At 53.8% G+C, this 21,404-nt stretch overlaps 10 protein-coding genes across 10 annotated transcripts; 6 read left to right on the top strand and 4 right to left on the bottom strand.

Annotated features, from left to right (window-relative positions):
• Positions 1 to 456: 456 nt before the first annotated feature.
• Positions 457 to 1,852, top strand: BO66DRAFT_133509 (nitronate monooxygenase). Its single transcript, XM_025642000.1, has one exon. The coding sequence runs from the start codon at positions 604 to 606 to the stop codon at positions 1,678 to 1,680; it is 1,077 nt and encodes a 358-aa protein (XP_025501865.1). The 5' UTR covers positions 457 to 603; the 3' UTR covers positions 1,681 to 1,852.
• BO66DRAFT_393288 (glycoside hydrolase family 15 protein) lies at positions 1,844 to 4,270 on the top strand. Its single transcript, XM_025647722.1, has 3 exons — positions 1,844 to 3,774; positions 3,837 to 3,901; positions 3,973 to 4,270. Exons 1-3 carry the CDS (start codon positions 2,079 to 2,081, stop codon positions 4,192 to 4,194), a joined length of 1,983 nt encoding a protein of 660 aa, XP_025501866.1. The 5' UTR covers positions 1,844 to 2,078; the 3' UTR covers positions 4,195 to 4,270.
• Positions 4,271 to 4,626: 356 nt separating this feature from the next.
• BO66DRAFT_393289 (uncharacterized protein) lies at positions 4,627 to 5,897 on the top strand. Its single transcript, XM_025647723.1, has 2 exons — positions 4,627 to 5,516; positions 5,578 to 5,897. The coding sequence occupies exons 1-2, from the start codon at positions 4,999 to 5,001 to the stop codon at positions 5,795 to 5,797; spliced, it is 738 nt and encodes a 245-aa protein (XP_025501867.1). The 5' UTR covers positions 4,627 to 4,998; the 3' UTR covers positions 5,798 to 5,897.
• A 161-nt stretch (positions 5,898 to 6,058) lies between these two features.
• On the top strand, positions 6,059 to 7,575 carry BO66DRAFT_133541 (class I SAM-dependent methyltransferase). The gene has a single exon (XM_025642001.1). The coding sequence runs from the start codon at positions 6,298 to 6,300 to the stop codon at positions 7,285 to 7,287; it is 990 nt and encodes a 329-aa protein (XP_025501868.1). The 5' UTR covers positions 6,059 to 6,297; the 3' UTR covers positions 7,288 to 7,575.
• Positions 7,430 to 8,939, bottom strand: BO66DRAFT_472911 (uncharacterized protein). The gene is made up of 4 exons (XM_025652998.1): positions 8,566 to 8,939; positions 8,285 to 8,503; positions 7,502 to 8,226; positions 7,430 to 7,439 (listed from the first exon to the last, which is right to left on the bottom strand). The coding sequence occupies exons 1-3, from the start codon at positions 8,635 to 8,637 to the stop codon at positions 7,864 to 7,866; spliced, it is 654 nt and encodes a 217-aa protein (XP_025501869.1). The 5' UTR covers positions 8,638 to 8,939; the 3' UTR covers positions 7,430 to 7,439; positions 7,502 to 7,863.
• A 96-nt stretch (positions 8,940 to 9,035) lies between these two features.
• On the bottom strand, positions 9,036 to 10,537 carry BO66DRAFT_421745 (acyl-CoA desaturase; the record flags this gene model as incomplete). Its single annotated transcript, XM_025649990.1, has 2 exons — positions 9,036 to 10,254; positions 10,315 to 10,537. 2 exons carry the CDS (start codon positions 10,535 to 10,537, stop codon positions 9,254 to 9,256), a joined length of 1,224 nt encoding a protein of 407 aa, XP_025501870.1. The 3' UTR covers positions 9,036 to 9,253.
• Positions 10,538 to 11,062: 525 nt separating this feature from the next.
• On the top strand, positions 11,063 to 12,008 carry BO66DRAFT_455797 (uncharacterized protein; the record flags this gene model as incomplete). Its single annotated transcript, XM_025652104.1, has 2 exons — positions 11,063 to 11,170; positions 11,241 to 12,008. The coding sequence occupies 2 exons, from the start codon at positions 11,063 to 11,065 to the stop codon at positions 12,006 to 12,008; spliced, it is 876 nt and encodes a 291-aa protein (XP_025501871.1).
• Positions 12,009 to 12,092: 84 nt separating this feature from the next.
• Positions 12,093 to 14,166, bottom strand: BO66DRAFT_393293 (MFS transporter). The gene is made up of 3 exons (XM_025647724.1): positions 13,704 to 14,166; positions 13,230 to 13,606; positions 12,093 to 13,161 (listed from the first exon to the last, which is right to left on the bottom strand). Exons 1-3 carry the CDS (start codon positions 13,818 to 13,820, stop codon positions 12,144 to 12,146), a joined length of 1,512 nt encoding a protein of 503 aa, XP_025501872.1. The 5' UTR covers positions 13,821 to 14,166; the 3' UTR covers positions 12,093 to 12,143.
• Positions 14,167 to 15,874: 1,708 nt separating this feature from the next.
• Positions 15,875 to 17,716, bottom strand: BO66DRAFT_327559 (uncharacterized protein; the record flags this gene model as incomplete). The annotated part of the gene is made up of 1 exon (XM_025643957.1): positions 15,875 to 17,716. The coding sequence occupies one exon, from the start codon at positions 17,714 to 17,716 to the stop codon at positions 15,875 to 15,877; it is 1,842 nt and encodes a 613-aa protein (XP_025501873.1).
• Positions 17,717 to 19,345: 1,629 nt separating this feature from the next.
• On the top strand, positions 19,346 to 20,056 carry BO66DRAFT_430130 (uncharacterized protein; the record flags this gene model as incomplete). Its single annotated transcript, XM_025650503.1, has 2 exons — positions 19,346 to 19,551; positions 19,614 to 20,056. 2 exons carry the CDS (start codon positions 19,346 to 19,348, stop codon positions 20,020 to 20,022), a joined length of 615 nt encoding a protein of 204 aa, XP_025501874.1. The 3' UTR covers positions 20,023 to 20,056.
• Positions 20,057 to 21,404: the final 1,348 nt, after the last annotated feature.

The following is a 21,404-nucleotide window of genomic DNA, read 5'->3' on the forward strand; positions in this document are numbered from 1 at the left end:
AGTTTGAAGGTGTAAAATGGAGAAAAATAGGACACCCCTGTTCAATAAGTGCTTGAAAGACCAATTGAGAGTTTGAGATTAACCCCCGTGTCTACACGCTTACTGTAGGCCGACCAAATTGACTGTCGATACTTGACCTATGTGTTCTGCGGACTCCCGCGGTATTAACTATGCTCACCATGCATAGATATATTTATGTGGTGGTACTGAGCCAACCTGCGTACGACCCGAAAGTCTACCATCATCGATCGCCTGCTGGAGTGATTTAGCCTATGAGCCCTCTGGAGCAGCTTATCGATGTATCTGGAACATCTAGCTTGGGTATATGTGAAACAAGAAAATGCATAACTACAGTATGCCCTTGCTGACTTAGTACAATGTTGAGTTGGCGGGAAAGATTGCGGGTGGGGCGGCAACCGGGTGGAGGAGGATTTGCTACTGGTGGGAGGCTCAATTCCGCAATACCCGCAAAGATCGATCCACCTTCAGGAGGTGGACGTCATGTCATCTTTTGGACCTTATGTTATCTCACCACTGAGTCCATGATCCTCCCTTGGACTTATAGTTTCAACAGTTTTCATCAGACTACTCCGTACACCCAGAATGGCCCACACTTATCGACTTGCAACCACCTTTTTCCGCGCGTATCCATGGGTGAAAAGCCCCTTGGTGGTCAGCGCGCCGATGCGGGTGATGGCCGGCCCCGCGTTGGCGGTCAGCGTCTCCCAGGCTGGCGGCCTCGGCTTTCTGGGCCCGCGAGTGAAAACCCACGAGATGCTGGCCGACTTGCAAGATACTTCCGACCGCGTCAAAGCCCTGCAACATAAATCATGGGCCGAGAGTCCTGTTCTGCCGGTCGGCGTGGGGTTTCAGGTGTGGAGTGATGACCCAGAGCTTGCCATTGCCGCCGTTGAGCAGTATAAACCGTGTGCCGCATGGCTCTACGCCCCTCGCGACCCGCAACGAGACTACGACTTATGGTCGCGTCGCATTCGCACCGTCTCCGCTCAAACCCAGATCTGGATTCAGATCGGGACTCTAGCGGAGGCCAGAGCGCTGTTGCAGGGTCAGGAATTGCCCGACGTGATTGTCGTACAAGGAGCGGAGGCAGGCGGCCACGGTCGGGCTCGCGACGGACTGGGGTTGATGACTCTTCTCCCCGAGGTCGCCGACTTGGTGGCCGGTCAGATCCCTCTCTTCGCAGCGGGGGGCATTGCTGATGGGCGTGGTGCTTCGGCGGCTCTCTGTCTAGGAGCGTCCGGGGTGGTGATGGGGACCCGGTTCCTGGCCGCAGAAGAAGCCCGCATCAGTGCCGGTTACCAGCAGGAAATTGTGCGCGCCAGCGATGGGGCAGTTTCGACCACCAAGACCATGCTGTACAACCATTTACGTGGCACAATGGGCTGGCCAGCGGAGTACAGTCCCCGAACCATCATCAACCAGTCCTTCATCGAACATCAACAGGGGCGACCGTTTGAGGAGCTGAAGGAACTGCACGATCAAGCCCTCAAAGCGGGCGACAGTGGCTGGGGCCCGACCGGTCGACTGGCCACCTACGCTGGAGCATCCGTTGGCTTGATTCACAAGGTCCAAAGTGCGGCAACCATAGTAAAAGAGGTGCAAGAAGAGGTAAAAGCAAAATTACCTGGGATGGTTGGAGGTGAGGAGGCAGGCGTGTAAGGTAACTTAGAGAGCAGTAGGTAGTGTGTGTCTTGTGTTTGCCCGGGTGAATTTACAAACCATCCACTACAGTTCAATAGCGAGTCAATAGTCAATAAGCAGCATTGTTTGTTTGCGGGGGAGTGGGGATCTTCAAACACGGGGAATACGGGGGGGTGATGACGTCACTTTCTTCCTCTTTCTTTCTTTCTTTCTTTCCTTCATTCTGTCTCTGTCTCTCTCTGTCCCCCCATATCGTCAATTCTTCCTCATCCCATTATCACTTCTTTTCTCATTTCTCTCCCTCCGTCAGATAACATTTGGTTCATCATCATCATTGTCAATCAAACAAAACCTCCCAGGTCATGCAAGGCGACAAAGAATACTGTGGCCTCGAGGATTATGGCCTGGTGGGCGACATGCACAACTGTGCCCTGGTCAGCAAGAATGGCAGCATCGACTCCATGTGCTGGCCGGTCTTCGACTCGCCCTCTATCTTCTGTCGCATTCTCGACAAAGCAAAGGGCGGCCACTTCTCCATCACCCCCAGTCGTGGTCTGCACAATCCCTTGAGCAAGCAGCGCTACCGCCCCTACACCAATATGCTAGAGACCCGCTGGATCCACGATGAGGGAGTCATCAACATCCTCGATTACTTCCCCATCACCAAGCCCAAGACGCCTGTCGTGGGAAGTCAAGAGCTGCCCGAGTGGTGCCATTGCAATCAGCCCAATCTCCCCGGCGAACCCCATCATGCTTGTCATTCCGGTCTAATCCGCAAGGCGGAATGTGTGCGGGGCGAGATGGACATTGAGATCGAGATCTTTCCCGCCTTCAACTATGCCCGGGACTCGCATACTGCTCAATTGTCGCGAGGCGATGGCGTTCATCGGGCCCACTTTCAGTCGGCGGCCCAGCGGCTCCAGGTCAGTGTACTGGTGGATGCTGGGGAATTGGCCGCCGACGCACAGCTGAGTCCGGAACTCCAACTGTCGGAACGACCGGGTCACCTGGGTCCCGGTTTGGTCGGCAAGATCACCCTAAAGGAAGGCCAGTCGATCACTCTACTCCTTCATGACCAGGAGTCAATCACCTCCAATGCCTTGGTGTTGGGCCCGGAGCTGAGACGGTTGGAGCGAACGACGGGCGACTTCTGGTCCGACTGGACCAGCAAATGTACCTTCCGCGGACATTACCGCGAACAAGTGGAACGAAGCCTGTTGGTTCTCAAACTACTCACCTACAAACCCACCGGTGCGATCGTCGCTGCACCGACCTTTTCCCTCCCCGAGCACATTGGGGGCAGTCGCAACTGGGACTATCGCTACTCGTGGGTGCGTGACGCGGCTTTCACGGTCTACGTCTTTCTAAAGAACGGCTACCCCGAGGAGGCCGAATCGTACATCAACTTCATCTTCGATCGCATTTTTCCACCCTTGTCCCAGAACGCCAGGCCTGGAGATCCGTTCTTGCCCATCATGGTCACCATTCATGGCGAACGGGAGATCCCTGAGACGGAACTCGATCATCTCGAGGGATATCGCGGAAGCCGACCGGTGCGAATCGGAAACGGGGCGGCCACCCATATTCAACTCGACATCTACGGGGAGCTGATGGACAGTATCTACCTGTACAACAAGCATGCCGCCGACATCTCCTACGACCACTGGCTTGCTATCCGTCGCATGGTCGACTTTGTGATTGAGGTTCGCCATCAACCCGATCAGTCCATCTGGGAAGTCCGCGGTCCTCCCCAGAACTTTGTGTATTCTAAGATCATGCTGTGGGTTGCGCTTGACCGCGGCATTCGACTGGCAGAAAAACGCTCGAATCTACCTTGCCCGGCACGGGCCCGGTGGGTGCAGGAGCGAGACGACTTGTATGATGAGATCATGACCAAGGGGTACAACGCGGAAAAAGGATTCTTCTGCATGAGCTACGAGAATCGGGATGCATTGGATGCGGCGGTTCTCATTGCTCCGCTCGTCTTCTTCATCGCTCCCAACGACCCGCGTCTCCTGAGCACGATCCAGAAGATCATGGAACCTCCAGCCCGGGGAGGATTGAGTGTCGCCAACATGGTATCGCGATACGATACGGGAAAGATTGATGATGGTGAGTGAATCATCGAGTGCGTGCGCGCGGGTCTCACTGGGCGGTACTGATACGCATAATAGGGGTGGGCGGGAACGAAGGTGCATTCCTGATGGTTACCTTCTGGCTGGTCGAAGCGATGATGCGCGTACGTACAATCTTTTTGATATTTGCTTCCGCTTCCGCTCGTCATCTAATCCGGACTTTCTGTATATCTAGGCTGCTCGATCCAAGGAGTATCTCCCTCATAATCAATTTTTCAAGCAGCTGCGGAGAACAGCTACCTCGCAGTTTGACAGTATTCTGTCATTTGCAAACCACCTGGGTATGTTCTCGGAAGAAGTGGCCTCATCAGGGGAGCAGATTGGTAACATGCCGCAAGCATTCAGTCATCTCGCCTGCGTCAGTGCCGCGATGAATCTTGGGGGCGGAGAGAAATAAAACATATTACATAGGATACGATATACAGCATACACGTTCTCTGAGTCGACATAAATTTGGTTGCCGGTCGGCTGAGTGCCTCTCGTCGGCAGAAGTCTTGTAAAAATCAAACAATTCCGAAATTCAAAGCACGCTGTGTTGCGTCTAATCTCACTAGCCTAACCCATGTCAGCTCGTGTCTGTTTGCCATTGGCGATGCGAGTGTTTTTCTTTTTCGATTCACTCGCGCTCGCAAAGCTAACTCCCACGTACGCTGACTGCCGCAACCACGTACTATCAAGGGTGAAATCTCAAATCAACGACCTGTAATACAGCATTTTTACGAGTTTTGTGATACCAGTACACCCGGACAAGGTCACTGCACTTCGCGTGAGCGGTACTTGGCAGCGCCCGCTTCCCCAGCCTGAATACGAGCCGAGGGACTACATCGTGATCTTAGTCAGTCATGTTTGTTTGGGCGTTTTCGAGTGACCTTTCACAAACAGCACAGTGCTACGACGATTGAACACCAGCTTTGACTGGCTTCTGTAGTGGTAGGCGATGGGTTCAGCTCGTCGCCCCGTATTGCCATGTGGTAGGCCACAGTTCCGATGATTTCATTGGCGAAATCGCGAGGTCGGAGATCCCTGATCCCGGAGAGAGGCTGCACATGATGTCTGCTGCAGATGGCATTGTAAGGTGGGCCAGGTCGTTTAAAATGATGATGACCGCCGACTCAGCTTTTCCCCACGAAGTAGGTCCCAGCGTTGCGGAATCAAGCCCTTTCGTCTTCTGGAAACATCATTCTCACCCAAGATCTTCAGCATGGACGGCTTCGATGTGACTACAGCGCCGGAAGCCTACCAGGCCGTCAAGCCCATCGCGGACCTCTTCGTCCTGGGGATGGGTCTAGGCTGGACAATCAACTACATCGGCATGGTGCACGTCTCCTTCCGCGACAAGTCCTATGCGATGGCGATCATACCTCTCTGTTCCAACATTGCCTGGGAAACCGTGTTCGGGCTAATCTACCCATCGAAAAGCCTTATCGAACAGGGAGTCTTCCTCGTGGGCCTGGCGATCAACTTCGCCATCATCTACGCCGCCATTAAACATGCCCCCAACGAATGGAACCACGCGCTGCTCGTCCAACGCAACCTCGCGCTCATCTTCCTCATTGGCATTTTTATCTTCCTGACCGGATTTCTGGCACTGTCGCGCGAGATCAGCCCCTCCCTGGCCTACTCCTGGGGTGCGGTCTTCTGCCAGCTCGCGCTGAGTGCCGGTGCACTCTGCCAGTTGGTGAGCCGGGGCAGCATCCGCGGCGCCTCGTATACTCTGTGGTAAGCACCATCCCTAACGATGCCTTCATCCGCTTTCGCAGCGACGTACTGACAGGCTCAGGCTCTCTCGCTTCCTCGGATCCTGCTGCACGGTGGTCTTCGCTGGGCTGCGGTGGCGGTACTGGCCGGAGTCATTTGCGTGGCTGAACAGTCCCTTGGTGCTGTGGAGTCTGGCGGTGTTTCTGCTTTTGGATATCTCGTATGGGTTTTGTTATTGGTACGTTCAGCGCTGGGAGCAGATGCAGTTGGGGAAAGGGGGTGGCAAAGATAAAAGTGGATGATGGCGGATAGACTTGGGCCTGTGGATGTTGTTGCCCCGCTTATTTGCTGTTATTGCTTGCTATAAGAGGGTCCAGTGGTGGCGAGAGTGGTAAGTAAGTATAAAGACTATGACCATAAATGATTTAGGAGACTCGGAAATCAGGTAGAACCGTTTGACTAGACTGACTGCCAAGGCAGCAATTTCTCACCGCCAGCGTCACACAATAATAACCGGCCTTAAGTACGGAGTACTTAGTGACTTTCTAACTGCATCCTACATAGTCTATGCCCTAGTATCGGTCCGGAAAAGACCGATCTCCGGATTTATTTGACAGGCACGTGGCACGATTTATTGCATGATGCTAAACTCCTTTAATCAAGTTTTCCTCAAGACGTGGTCTTTTTCTCCCCAACCTAAAGGGAGAAAGGAAAAGGCGAGAAAAATCAAGATCAATCGCTAAATAAATACCAGAAACATTTATTCTGCTATCCGATCCGTTCACTTGCACATTCGACCTTCATGGCTCATCGTGCAACCACCGATCCCATCGAAGTGGACATAGGGGAGGAGAATCCCGGGGCTGGTGGGGGAAATGAATCCTCCTCGTCAACCACCTCGCTGAGCTCGAGTGTCTTGAAGTATGAATACCGACATGGTCGGCGGTATCACGCCTATCAATCGGGCAGCTACCCATTCCCCAACGATCAGCCCGAACAGGACCGGCTGGACATGATCCACCACGTCTTCTACCGCTTGCTGAACCAGCGGCTGTACCTGGCGCCCATTGACCCCAGTGGACTGCGAATGCTCGACATCGGCACGGGCACGGGCGTGTGGGCGATCCAGATGGGCGACGAGAACCCAACCATCGCCAAGATCGTCGGCAATGACCTGAGCCCCATCCAGCCGGCCTGGGTGCCGCCCAACGTGCATTTCGTCGTCGACGACGTCGAGAAGGACTGGGTGGGCAACAAGCCCTACGACTACATCCATTGTCGCTACATGGCCGGGTCCATACGCGACTGGCCCCGGCTGATCCAGCAGTGCTATGACAATCTGGCGCCCGGGGGTTGGCTGGAACTGCAGGAATCGGCCAACACGCTGTATTCCGAGGATGGGAGTCTGAAGCCAGATAGCTGGATGGTGAAGATGATGGAGGGGCTGCTCGAGGCCGGGGACAAGATCGGGCAGACCCTGGACCCGGCACCCTCCTTTGAAGGTTGGGTCCGGGAGGCGGGCTTCACCAACGTCCAGAAGCACGAATTCAAGCTGCCCATCGGACCGTGGCCCAAGGATGCGCGGCTGAAGGAATGTGGGAGCTTCATGCGGGTCAATTTCATCGAGGGGGTGGAGGGGTTCACCGCGCAGCTCTTCATCGATGTTCTGGGCTGGACGCAGGAGGATGTCGCTGCTCTGAACGCTGGGGTCCGGGCGGAGGCTCTGAAGGGCGTGGTTCACCCCATCTTCGATTTCTTGGTGGTGACCGCACAAAAGCCCTTAACTGCGTAGGCTGTTTGTTGAATCGGTCCAGCGAAGGTGGCGGCGCGGAATTCAACGACCGGAGTGATAGACGCAAAGCTAGACGCAAAGCTGTTATGTTATGTGTAGAAACTGCGATAATAGGAATCTTCTTTGTTATTCCCCACCCCCCAACCTTGTTGCTGAAGAATGCGACCGTCAGCAAAGGTTCTTCGCAAGCTTTTTTATGGATTCAGCTTCATACTATGGTTGTGAGCGACCCGATCCATGAGCGCTGTGGACTCGTGAGTTTCAAGCTTAACACAGAGCCATTTGAGAACCCCACCACCTTTCCAAGGCAGCGCAGGGGTCCATCACCAGGCCGAACTTGGACCTTATCTTTCTTGCTGTGTGAGGTTGTTCGGGATATGCTCGGACTTGGGTCGGGATGTCTCGGTAGAATTCTCTTTCTCTCCGACTCGATAGCCGAGGCACCGACAGCCTCCGCGGCACACAGCCTCTTGGCAGAAAACATCAGAAAACATCAACCCTCGCATGTTGGAGGTAAGCTGGAGCTACGCACGCCCCAAAAATCTGCGCATAACGCGCAAACGCACAATCAAAGCGTTACGTTAGAGGTCCAGCGGTTCGACATGGCTCCGGAGTACTCATCCCGACATCGGAAGAGGCTGCCTCCCTACCGGGAGTGGGATCCCTCGTCGGCCGAATATCATACTGGTTCAGCGAGGTCTGGAGGGGATCGAAGGCAAAGTCATCGCTGTACGCAAGTCGCATCAGGTAGAGTTCACTTTCCAATGCACAGATCTTAGCATTCAGGCGTGTGATTTCTCCGTCTTTCTCTTGGTGGGCCTTCATTAAATCGACATGTTTCTGTTGTAGTTTTCGGTGGTGACAGGATAACGCCCGGAAGCTCTTCTCGAGTTCGCGCGATGTAAGGGTTGACAGGCTGCGCGGTTGTGACGTAGTAGTCTGCGATCCTGTCAGTATAGTTATGACAGTGTCGTGGTGCAAAAAAGAGGCTTCATACTGGAGCTGTTTTTCGACTAGTCTTTGCGCTTCGCTGCTCCGAAGATAGGCGGGTGCATGCTGTGCAGCTCGGCACATCGCCAAGGTTTCCAGCAGTTCCTTTGCTTTGAACACACTCCGAGCTTACACGTGGCGGTTTTGACACCATCTCTGACGAGCATGATGTTTGCGAATGTGTGTCAGAGGGTGTGCTCGCGAGACTTCTGCTGATAGCAGATACCTAGAAGAGTTCTCAACCAGCCATCCCAGCAAGACAATCTAGCTCACTAAGGGGGAACTGACCTGACTCACGGGACTCAGAAGGGCACCATGTGCTACCGATGTCGCGACTGCGGAATCCATGCTTGTCTCCATGCAAATTGAGCATGTGTAGGACAATGCAGTGAGAGGTTGCGATCGTTCTTCCAAAGAGAGATGTCACGCATAGAATAGGTAGCCTTTCAATCCGAACTCGAGCGATCATATATAGAAACTGTAATAAGAAAAGCTTGTCCCTTGCGTCATCAGGGATAACTTAAGTTAGTTAGTTTGCGATTTTGGCGCAGTCCGGAAACTTCTCGAGCGTCTAGATTCGGCGAGAATATCGCGCATGGCCCCACAACGGGGCAGACACGTCCATGCGGGTATTGCGGGCAACCCGGCTCGCAGAACACGGGAACAAGGGAACAAGGGGACGAGGGTCTCGAGAGACAGATGAAAAGGCGTGAATTTTGATAGAATATAAGTCTCAACTGTTGGTATCAACCATGCCACACTAATACCTCACTGACATCATTTTGATCATTCTTGTTCATCAGGCAGACCCTTTGCCGGCCGAGTATCGACATCACCTCAGTACCCTTTCTATGATTTCCATCCAGCGCGGTCTTTTCTAATCAAGGCAAACATACAGAAACCGCAACCTCGTCATCCATCATCCCATCATGCAAGGCATTCAACATAATCAACATAACCAGATCCAGTCATCTCCTTATTTCGTCTCCTCCACGAGCCTGGCGTATCTCATGCCGCACAGCAAGTTCTCCGCTCCGTTCGAATGGGCATAGACTCCACCAAAGAACTGCTCCGTGGCGTCTTTCCCCACGTAGCTAAGAATGATCTTGGTGCCACCTGGATGCTGGTGTACGAACGGAGCCACATCGTAGATAACCCCCTTGAGACAGATCAAATGGTGCCCTCCGTTCGCTCTCTCGGTATACTCGGCCCAGGTCAACAGCGGAAGTTCCTCAACCGGGGTTCCCCAACTGATCCCCTTTGCCTCTTGGTTCAACTTCTTCATCCTCTGCTGGTGCGCGCCCATGCTGACCTCGTTGTCGGGGAACTGCTTCAGGTCGGAGGTCATCCCGAACAAGGACAGGATGTAGATCGTCCACTTGGGGGGATCGTAGTGGTACCAGCGCACTCCGCTGCGGTAGTCCATGGGAAACTCGTGGTGGTAGTTGTGGTAGCCCTCGCCTCCAGTCAGAAAGGAGGTGATGACGCTGTCGCGCGGCGAGTGTCGGTCGGAGTAGGTCTGGTCACCGAGACTGTGGGCGATGGAGTTGATAAAGAAGGTACTCTGTTGGACAATGAACATCCGGATGGCACCGGCGTACACCAGGCCGCCCCACCAGTCGTCCCAGAGTAGCCCCGCGAAGACCGTGGGCAAGATGAACGCAGTGAGCACAAACAGCGACATGTAGTTGCGCCGCTGCCACATCACAATCTTGTCGTTCTTGAGGTCGGACACGTCGGTGCGCCCGGTGAGGCTGCGGTCCTGCGTGAAGATGATCCAGCCGAAGTGGGCATAGAACAGGCCCTTGTGCACGCTGTACGGATCCTGATCAGTGTCTGTGAAGCGGTGATGGGCACGATGGTCGCGCGCCCACGTATAGGCATTGCCTTCGCCGACGGATGCTGCGAAGAAAGCGAGGAAGAACCGCGTTACTGCGGTCGCGGTGTAGGCGCGGTGAGACCAGAGCCGGTGGTAACCTGTCTGTAGATTAGCTTTGCACGATCTCCAGGTCAATGAGAGTGGAAGTGCTGACACACCTGCCGAAAGACTGATCCCACTGATGAAATAGTAGACGATTGTGAGGATAGCCGTCTTCTTGTGCAAGGGAACCTGAGTGGCTCCAATGAAGCCGAGCAAAGGAATACCCCAGATGATGAACATCCGGAACCACTCCAGACGCTTGAACCAATGGATCTCATCGAGCGGCTGGGCTGGAGGCTCTTTCCTCTCGGCCAGGATTTCTTTTTCTTGCACCGTCATTTTGGGGATTGTGAGACGAGAATTGGCGTCAGTCGATCAGTCAGTCCTGTCGCTGCAGATCGTGGTTTCAATATAGAACTCGAGAGCGTTGCAAGTTATGTACAAGAAGTGAGCCCAGTCTCACAAGCAAAACATCCCACAATCCGTCATTCCTGGGAGATACTTCGTGCAGGATTCGTTTGTCATGTCAACCACTGCAAGGCTGTTTGGGGTGGCATCTGGCGAGATGGACCCTCTGATCCGCAAATCCTTCAATCCCCAAATCCTTTCCCTGCAACCAAAGAACGGCCAATTGATTCCTTCTCTGATTCACAGATTGCTACGAGACGAAGATAGACCCAAGAGTCTTTTCTAACGCCACACTCGGCTTTCTGTTTTCTTCTCATTCGAAGCTGAAGCCAGGCTATATTCAACCCAGGGTTGTATCTTGTCCCATCACATACTCACCAACTTGATCAACCCGCCAAACCATCACATTGAACACCGATTTCCAGCAAAAACGGCGTTTGGTCCAAGACAGGAATCATGATAGCCACCGAAATAGCCGGCCTAGTCGGCTCCTTATCGCCCAGCAAGGTCTTTCTCGTTGCATTTGCCGTATTGAACTGGAAATCTCTGCCCTTCGCATGGACGGTACGCCCACACTCGAGTCTACAGACACAATCCATTCCATCTAGCATCCCACTGACCCAAAGCCATCCAGACTCGTCTCGTCTACTGGTTCATCCGCGGGCTCTACGACCTCGCCCATCCACCCAGCAACCCCAGCCCGCCCGTTGACCTGCAGGGCAACCCAACCCACCCGATCTTCGCCGTCGGCACCACCACCTCCTACTGCTCCCTGCTCGAGACGGACTACAACTTCCACAAATCCAACAGCACCTACTACGCCGACTTGGACGCCTCGCGCATCACGCCCATGGCCTACTTCTACTGGCCCGGGCGCGAGAAAGTCAGCGCGGAGATCGATGCCGAACTCGCCGCCCAGGCCACAGCCGAGGGGATCCCGCCGCCGAAAAGTGCACCGATCTTCATCGCTCTCGGCGGCGTGTACTGCAGTTTCAAGAAGGAGATCAAGCCGTTCGAGCGGTACGAGATGCGGTCGCAGGTTGTCGCCTGGGATCGGAAGTGGATCTACGTCCTGACGCACTTTGTGAAAACGGGCAGGCGAAACAAGGATGGGAGCAGCATAGTCGCGGCGGTGGGAATGAGCAAGTATTGTGTGAAGAAGGGGAGATTGACGGTGCCCGTGGAGAGGCTGCTCGCCGCTGGGGGGAAGGTGCCTGTTAAGCCGGTGGCGATGGCGGACAAGGGCAGTGAGAGCAGCGTAGATGCACAGTTCGAGTTCACACCGGCTGGCAAGGCAGGAAGGGAGTGGACGTGGGAGCAGATCGAGGCGCAGCGGCTGCAAGGGTTGAAATACTGCCGGTCCTTTATGGGGATTGATGACGACTTTTATGGAAGTTCATAGTAGAACTGCTGGCTTTTCCTTTTAGCAATGATATTAGAAGTGGAATCATGGACGGAAGTCCAGCAGAATATGATATTAGCTCTTCTATTGCTCGGTTTATATACGGTATATATCTATCCATTCTACTACTCGGATCTACACCCCAGTGGCGTACTGGCTCCTCCTGCGCAACGCCGGCCCGTAAATCCACAACAGAATCGGGGCGGGCACCCCGATCACGAATCCGACCAAAGCAAGCACCGAGTTTCCCCAACCGTAGTGCAGCTTGTCATAGAGATACGGGGCAAACAGCGGGAAAGTAAACCCCGCCAGCGAGCGCAACGACTGCGCCCCCGCACTCGCCGACGCGGCGTAGGTGGGATACACATCCAAGGCATACAGTTGGGTGCATTGCGTGCCATACTTGACCCCGATGGCAAAAAGCGCAATGCCGATGTCCGGCATGATCCAATGCAAATGATGCTGCGCACTCCAGCCATACCACAGCAGTCCGACCGGGACCATTAGGGCACCGGGCAGCAGCAGCGGGAGACGGAACTCGGGCTGGGCGGTGCCATTGTTGCCCGCCACCAACCGGCGGTAGACGATGCCGATCAGCATGGCGCAGGATTGGGTGCCGATGATGTATCCCACGGCCAACCCCAGATAGTTCAAGCCCGCGATGCTGATCGACTGGTGGTACTGGGTGGTCCAGAGCTCGGCAAAGGTCGCCAGCGCCAGGTAGACCAGCCCGAACAAGTAGGAAATGTACAGGGTCAGCACCTGGAAGATGGGCTGCGTGGCCAGCAGAATATACGGCCGGGTGCAGGCAACCCGCAGCTTTTTGCGCAGACTCAGGTCGTCTTCCTCCCATTTGGTGCGGAGGGACGTGTTGCCTGTCTCCTTGCGTAGTCGGGCTGCTTTGCGACCCAGCAGCACCGGAGCGTAGGTCTCTTGGAAGAAAAAGGTGGCGATGAGTTGGAACAGGCCATCGGCGATGCTCACGCTCCAGAAGGTCCAGCGCCAGGAGCTGTACTGAGTGATAAAGCCACCTAGCAGAGGGCCCAGGGTTGGTCCCAGCAGCGTGACCATGGTGTAGATACTGACGGACAATCCTCGCTCTTCTTTGCGCCACAGATCCCCGAGAATGCCTGAAGCAATCACACTTGCCGCACTGTAGATGAATCAGATGATGAACACAGATCGATGAGGCCAACCAATGCCGGATATGGGGCAACCCACCTCCCTCCAAACCCAGCAAAGAACCGACAGACAATCAGCTGGGGCCCTGTTTGTGCAAATCCACACGCGGTGTTGAAGGCGAGATAGATCAGATTGAATCCCTGCAAGATGACGCGCCGCCCATAGACCTCGGACATTGGGGCGGAGAATAGGGGCCCGAAGGCGTATGCCAGGAGGAAGATCGACAGGCTCATCGTTTGCTCGAAGGCATGGTGGATGTGCAGGTCTTTCGCGATCGTGCTCAAGGCTGGAGCGGTCATGGAGGTGGAGATGGGCGAGATGAAGGCAAAGGTTGAGGCGATGGCCGTCATCCTCCATCGCATCTTGAACGACCAGTTCTTCGGGTTGTCGGGATCATCTTCGCCGTCCCAGGTCACCTTGGAAGTGTCAATAGCGGATGGGAGGGGGAGGGGGAGACTTAGATGAACACTGGTATGCAGTAGATGCAGTGTCCGACCGAAAGAGGCGACTTACCAAGTTGATGTTGGAGTCTGTCTCGGAGGCTTGACATTCCTTGATCGGCGGTGGTGGCTCTTTGCTTTGGGCAGGGTCGGTCACGGGGACTGGCCCTTGAGACTGGGAAGTCTCCATACTGCCACGGTCGGAAAAGTCTCAAATCTGGAGAAATCAAGCAGATGGGAAGGAAGAACAGAACCAGCGGAAAATCAAACTGTGACACCGAGTGGGAAGCTACTCAGGGCGTGGCGACATTCGACCGGAAGGGGAGATTGATAGAGGGAGCGGAGAGAGAAGATGTGGTGTTGTTGTTGTAGGGCCAGCATCGGTCTTGGCGTCCTCTCAACCCATTTTTTCCTGATTGATTGACTGACTGCACGGCACTACCTAGTTAGTAGTAAGCTGGGCTGGCCTCAACGGGCAATCTTCTTCTAGACTGATCAGAGAATCCGTTAGATTCATCAAAGGCCAACCTTGACTGCTGACCCCTCATGAGTTCCTACTCCGCAGCGAAAGAAAATGTTCTCCCCCTCACGCCTTCCCGCCCGTATTCCTGCATTCCTGCAATCCCCTATTCCTAGTCCTCCTTCCCCCCACCTCCAAAGTTGGATTTGAGGCTCAATAGTCCAGCCTTGGTTTCATCCTTCGTGAATTTTGTCTCTGGCTCTGATCTGGTGGTGTTCTCAGGTTCCTGATCCATGGAAAAAAGCAACTAGCGGAGTCTTTGACCTGGCGGGAATTTCCGCTGTCATGGTACTCGGCCTTGACGCCTTCGACCTAGAGTGACTCCATGCAACCACTTCATATCGCCATGGCCTTTTTCAGATACATTTTGAAATCAGTCTCGCAATCAACTATATATCCCCTGTTATAGCAGACATGGCAGAGAGCTTGGAGCAATGGATAGAAATGGCGTCGCGGTCGGCTCTGAGCCAAGTCGGGCCGAGTAGTGGCCGAAATCCGGAGCTCACGACGGTTAGTCATCGCTACTCGCCCGGCTTTCGGCATTGCGTCTCTCCGCTCTGCCTTCCATGTCTACTACAAGTCTACAACCACATGGCTGCTAATCGCCTACTTGAATTGGAATTCTGCAATCAAGTATTAGCCAGTAACTAGCCTAGTGAGCTAGTGCCGCTGTATCGATGCACTGGATCTTTTTCTCGAACATCCACCACGTGTAGTTGGCTTGGGTCCACTCTTGTCGATGCAGGATGCAACCCTAGTACTATGTAGCAGGATAACTCGTTCGGGGGCTAAGAAATTATTCTAATCGGCTTCGTATTATGAAAGCAAAGATCATAGGAAAGTCAAAGCAACAGGTCTCTATGAATTGGGAAGCTGGTTGATGTCCGCTGGAATGCCGCCAAGCCACCCAGTGTAGATATATATGGTCAGGTTACAACGAATAGATTCGAGGGTCCGTTCCTGACATCGCAACCTCCTACGGAGAATGCCGTTTTTCAACTCGAGAAATTGACCATGACAGCGTCAGTTGAAGACTCCGAATCGTCAAATCACCGCACTGATCGATCGACCCTACTCCGTACCGCCACAGAGCACTGAACGAAAAGCGAAAAGCGATGAAACCTCATCCTACCCGCAACGTACCCACATTCCCGTGGACAAGGAAAATCATGCTCCACCGCGCGGATAAGGCCCTAGTCAACCAATTGATATTGATCAGTGATCGTGGAAGTGTTGGGACCAGATCCCTGCAAGATTTCAAGGCTACAAGCACATGGCTGGACAGACACCGGTCCTAGGCTAGGTCGCTAGCCCGCTAGTCTGGCTCTCATGCATCATTGCTCCACCAACACGCAAGCGAGAGTCTAGCCTCAAACGGGGAATTGGGGTTGACAGGGCCCGGCTATTTTGGGGATCTTGACGAGATCAAGCGCGCTAAATCTGGAGTGGGGGAGCAAATCTCAGCCCCCAAGAGTGCTTGGACAAAGCTTGCCAACATAGTTTGTTGGATTTGAAAGGATTGGCAATTTGGAATGGAAGGGAGAGGTGGGACGCGGCTATGCTGGGTGGGGCGGCCGGACGCCCATCTCTAGCCGATCGTGCTGGCGTTTGACTTTGTAACCCAGCAAAAATGAGAAGAAAAGAAAGAGAAACTTGCGTTTGTGGTTTGGAAAATAATCAACATACTGATTTCTATGGCCGGTAGGTCTCAGAGAATATTCCGTTCAGAGATCAGAGATGGGCTTGAGCTGAGAAAGGTAAGCATCCTCACGATGCGTATCGCCATGGATGCTGCTGGCATCGAATCCGGGGAACGCTTCTTCTCCGAGGTCATCGATTACCTCGCGTACCTGGACTGCCAGAGCATTGCGGGTCGCTCGAATTTGACTCAAAGATCCTGATGAACGTGGGTTCAATGCGACCAACAACGGTGGTAAGGTCTTCAAAATATCCATACCAGTGTCGCCGATCTCGAGCGCTGCAAACGACACCCCGACCAGGAGAGCGAAGAACCCGATCGCAAATTGCCACAAAGGGACCGAATCCGGGATGTAAGTATGCACCTGCAGATACCAGGGCAGAAGATCAGAATAGTAGCCACCAGAGCGCTCGTAGCGCAGCCAGAAGCAGACCAGGAAGGTGTACCAAGTATACAGCGCCGGGACTAACCCAAGCGCCACCAGGATCTTCCAGCTTGCAACGACGTCTTGGGCTCGGACTTTAACCACTGATGCTGCCAATGCTTGCCGTTTTTTCTTAACCGAAATCACCTTGGTGGTCACGAAGACAGGCCAAAACAAAAGTACCCCAGGAAGGGTGCCGACACTTAGGACGACCAACTCCGTAAGCCGATACAGTAGCGTAGCAAAGGCCACCAGCCATGGGCGATCGGTGGCATTGCCCCATTCCACCTGGTGGTCCTTAATGCCCAGTGCTCGAAGCTTGATATTATAATCCAAGACTGCCTTCTTGAGTCGCACCACTCGCGGGTCATCCCGGTATCTCGTGTACCCCTTGAGTAGCCGCCGGTTCCATTGAACCACCAACGGCAAGGGCAGCTTCTTGCCGATCGGCTTATACAGGCGTCTGGTGGCCTGAATCAGTTGTAGGGTCTCGTGGTCCGGACTGGGTTGAGTGACCGCTGCGATACCATCATTAATCGTCTCCAGCAGGGAGCCGATGGCATTGCGCTTCTGTGCTCCCCCGGCTTCGTAGTCCTTGACCTGATCGGGATGAACATCAATGGGATGGCCAAACTCAATGACCGCCCGCGATCGAAATTTATGGGCATGAAAGTAGTTCATGCCGCAAGGGATGATGGACAGGCCACAGTCCGGATCCCGCGATAGGGCTCCGAGGGCCATGATGGCTACACCGGCCTTCAAGGGCAGTAGGTCCGAGCGGTCATGGCTGCCGCCCTCCGGGAAGATGCCGATGCAGGCCCCCTGCGACAACTCTTGCCAGACGGAGGCAAACATGCGTTTCTGATCAATGTGCGGGGCGACCTTGAACCTCGTTCCTTCGCCCGTCGCCGGTGTCAGCAGAGCCATGGCGTGTGGAGTCTGGAATGGGGCTCGAAGCCGGAGCTCAGTCGGCCCTATGATCTCCTGAATGTACTGGCTTTCTGGCACTGCTTTACCGACCTTGGGCAGGATGATGCTGCCTCCGACCATGAAGTCTGGTCCCGTGAAGTCAGTGTCAATACCACTAATGCGAGTCGGGTCCCCTTCGGGCGAGGCAAGGTAGATGGTCCCCTGGCCCGGTCGGACATGGTCCATGGCGCGGGTGACGGGAAGATTGCCCAAGGCGCCCGCGATGGTGCCAATGTAGGGCTCGTGCAGTGATTTCTCCGCGATGAGGAAGGAGATACGGCGGCCAACATGCTTCTTCATCAGCTGCATCAAGACCAGCGAGTCGACGAATTGATTGGCGTGTGGCGCAGCCACCAGGATGACGGGTCCCTTGTTGGGGACCCGGAAGGAATTGCGAGTCGAGACCTCCCGGAAGAAGACATCCAGCGTCACACTGAGAACGTGAAGGCCCAGGTCATACACCCAGGGGATCATTGGCTTGGCTCGTGCAGAGCTTGCCACTAACTGCTGTTGGAGTCGATTCTCGTCATTCGGGATTGAATCGCGTAAGTCAGCCTGATGGGATTCTGCGTGCGGCGGCTGACGGGGATCGTTCTGGGTGGCCATGGCAGTGAGGATTGATCTGCTTATTTTGTCAAAAGGTGGTAGTCTCGTCCAGGAAGAAGATTCTGACTGCGAGCGGGCGTAGCAAACATTGCTGAATTATGAGTGTTTGAGCGAATTGCGAGTGAGAGAGTCCGACAGGATTGCCATGAGAATCTCAATGAGCCGCGATGGAGACACTAAGGCTGCTAACCACGCCCCAGCTGGATGCCTCCACTTCATCCTGCCAGTCTTGGAGCGGGTCCGGCGGGCTCGATCATTGGAGACGGCGTATTTCCACGGACGTCGGCAGTCGCTGGAGATGTAGCATCTTGGACTGCCTACTGACTGCCCAGGATCGATGTAGGTAAGAAGGACAGGAAACTCCGAATGATCGGTAATTGACTTGGTCATTTCGGCTTAATAATGGTCACTCAGGATGCAAACCAAGGCGTTTAGGAATGTGGTGTGAAGGTTGGAGTGTGCGAGTAAGAAATTGGTCAATCTTAGCGTGTGACAGCCTCCAACTGGTGGGCCCTAATTGGGTGGCCGTGCATCCTGTCCGGCAGGGTCCTTTGAACCTTTTTGCAGCTGGGAAGGCGATAGCTTGTGGGTGTTATAGAAGTGGAGCGCCTAACCACCTTCGTCTTTCCCCCCACTTCACCGTGAAGATATGTTCAGAACTTAAGCTTCCGTTTTGGTACTGAGTATCAGACCGGGGGGGGATCTTAATATTGACTAATATAGCCCAAGAAAATACGAGGAAGGCTGCATGGTGGTTTCCAAAAGGACGATCCTTCTATTTTTGGCTAGGAGGAATTCTGGCAGTGAGTCTGATCCTCAACCCTATGTGGCAGGAGATGAGGGTGACTGCATAACTTGGTCAGCCTCCATTGTTCTCGAATTTTTTTTCGGGCAGAAAAACGGTTGCCAGGAAAGTCAAGAATAATACTACACCATCAAGGAGACAACTTAAGGTATAAATACCAGCGAACAGGTATTTTGAGTTGAGGAGGTGAAAAGTGACTTGGAAGGTATCAGTGGTGGTAGTTAGAGGGAACGGGCCGGGAGATTAATCGGGCGGGTGTGATTGGTGATCCGGTAGGTTTTTATCTCCGCCAGCCAGCCCGGGATCCTTCCGCGGTCTAGAAGCCCTGAACCACTGGCAACTTGGAAGCTGATATTACTTTCCCTCCATTTTTGCAGCTTTCTCTATCACTACGTACCTGGATGGGTGTGAACATGCCCCCATGAGGCTTGGAGGGGAGGGGTGAGATTGTATCAGCGGACTCAGGCTAAAGAGCGGGGTTTGCTTTGTCGCGACTCGCTTGGTTGGCACTGATGACCCCCTCAGTGGATTCTGCACTGGTTTGTGCATTCTGCCCGCAGCAACTCCAGTGCCCTACCCTTCCCACGTGTAGGTGGAGCGAAGCATGCAGCTGGAATATAAATTGAGTGGTTATCATGCAACTCCCACCCATGTACTCAGACAGATCTGCAGACACATACTTGCAAGACGCAATGGAACCGTTATCAAGCCCGTTCCAAACCTTCGGTCACCAAACAGATTTCCCCGACCTTATGGATACCCTGCATTATGATGATATGGTTCCCGAGTTTGCGTGGGATGAGAGCTCATCCGTGGAAGGGCTGGAAAGTATCTCAGGTGAGGAGAGCTTGGTGTTCAACCTCGACCAAGCCACAGACTTGCCAGTCATGACTCTAAAGTGAGTTAACCAAAACCACCCTATCCTCCAGTGAGCATTTTCTGACCACTCTTCCGTAACAGCTCGGAACAACTACGAGATCATCACCAACCGTACGGCGACATCGATCCCCTCCTAATGGCGGACTTCTACCAACAGGATACAAGCCAGCTGGCCGAGATGCTTAATACGACGACACCAAAACAAAAACCACAACAGTCTTCCAAGAATTTCCAGTGCTGGGATCATGGCTGCAATGGCCGACACTTCTCTTCCAAAAGCAACCTTATCCGACACCAGAAGGAGAAATCCAAGACCACCAGCAATTTCACATGTCCCTTGTGCGCAGCAGTCTTTACTCGAAGCTCCGCGCGGGATACGCACCTGGCTCGTCAAAGCTGCAACCGCATCCGCCGATACTCCAACGGTCGGCCACGACCCAGCCGACTTGCGGTTTTAAGCAACCCCGAGTTGGTACGGATTATAACTTAGCAAAGGTGGGCAGGGAAAGGGTGGAAGAAAAATGAAGGTTACGGATGGCTTGACCCGAGTCCGGGCCATGGGATGTTGGACCGGCACTATGAATATACCCCAAGACAATACAAGATAGAGACAGAGACCGATTCTTTTCTGAAATCATACAATTCAATTTTGAGTAGAGCACAGTACGATGGAGTAGGTGCAACATGTTCAATCATTCTGTATTCCACCCCCCACAATAGTATACCTACTCTCGAGATAAAATAATCCCTGGCAACAGCGTACAGATTCGCCCATCCGAACCTAGATTTGGTTCAGCGTTCGGGGATAGTCGGCCTCCCTTTCATCCTTTGCCGTCTGGACTTATATTTTGCCTCAAGGCAAATTCAGCCTCGTAAACAGAGTTCATGACGAAGGGCCATGTGGACTGGTACACTAGCCAGGGCCAGGCCGTGCAGCAGTCCCACCGCACTATTGTTGTAGCCATGTGGAGCTCTCCATCTGAAGGCTGTTGGCTCCCCAAGCAGTCTAGTTTCCACTGACTGTAGCTGAAAGAGAACCGATCGTGCCAAGCGTGTTGCTTTCTCTTTTGCTGAATGTCGAGTCATAGTGTATGCGTCGGTTTGACCCGCCTTCGGTGCTGTGCAGTGTCCACTTTGTCCATTACCGGCCGAGACAACCCACACCGTCCATTCGATCTGATTCACGTTGGACCTTTTGGTTCCACGAGGGATCTTGGGGGCCAAAGTCAATCACGATTCATGAATTGTGCTTCAGGAACATCATTGGGCGGTCGCCCCGCATACCCCATAACGCCGCGTGAAGCTTGGCCGACATCGCCACCCGGATCTTGGCCGATCGGGCTTTCTATGGGCAAAACTCGATGGACTCATTTTTTGGCACAATGCGCCCGTCGATTTGACTTACGCTGCGAGTCTACGGAGTAAGAATCAGAACTGAAGGGACGACTTATGGTATGGTCGGCGGTGAGGAGGTAGAGTGAGGTATAGTCACTGAACAGTCCTGGTCGCCCCCTCAAGAGAGGTTTGAGATTCCGCAAGAATGACTGATACCTTTCTCTAAGATATTGACTGTTCTACAGGTACAAAAGCGTCGTTCGGAAGGGAGCACTGAGTATCAGGCTTCTTGATTTCATGCAGGTCTCTATCTGTATGATCACCGCTCCGATATCCTACAGTGCTCGCGGTAGTCATATACACGTCAAGGGCGTACGGCTAATATACCTGTGACCATATGGCTTGAGAGGTCTAAACCCAGCATGAAGATCAAGCTTGTTCGCATCGCAAGGTTACTGCGCGGCATGACGATCACCAGTGGAGAATAACGCTTTGTGTGTCGATCGACAGCACATAGGGCTGAACGGCATGGTGCAT

This window comes from Aspergillus aculeatinus (genome assembly GCF_003184765.1).
Source record: "Aspergillus aculeatinus CBS 121060 unplaced genomic scaffold BO66scaffold_37, whole genome shotgun sequence".
In the NCBI taxonomy this organism is placed as follows: domain Eukaryota; kingdom Fungi; phylum Ascomycota; class Eurotiomycetes; order Eurotiales; family Aspergillaceae; genus Aspergillus; species Aspergillus aculeatinus.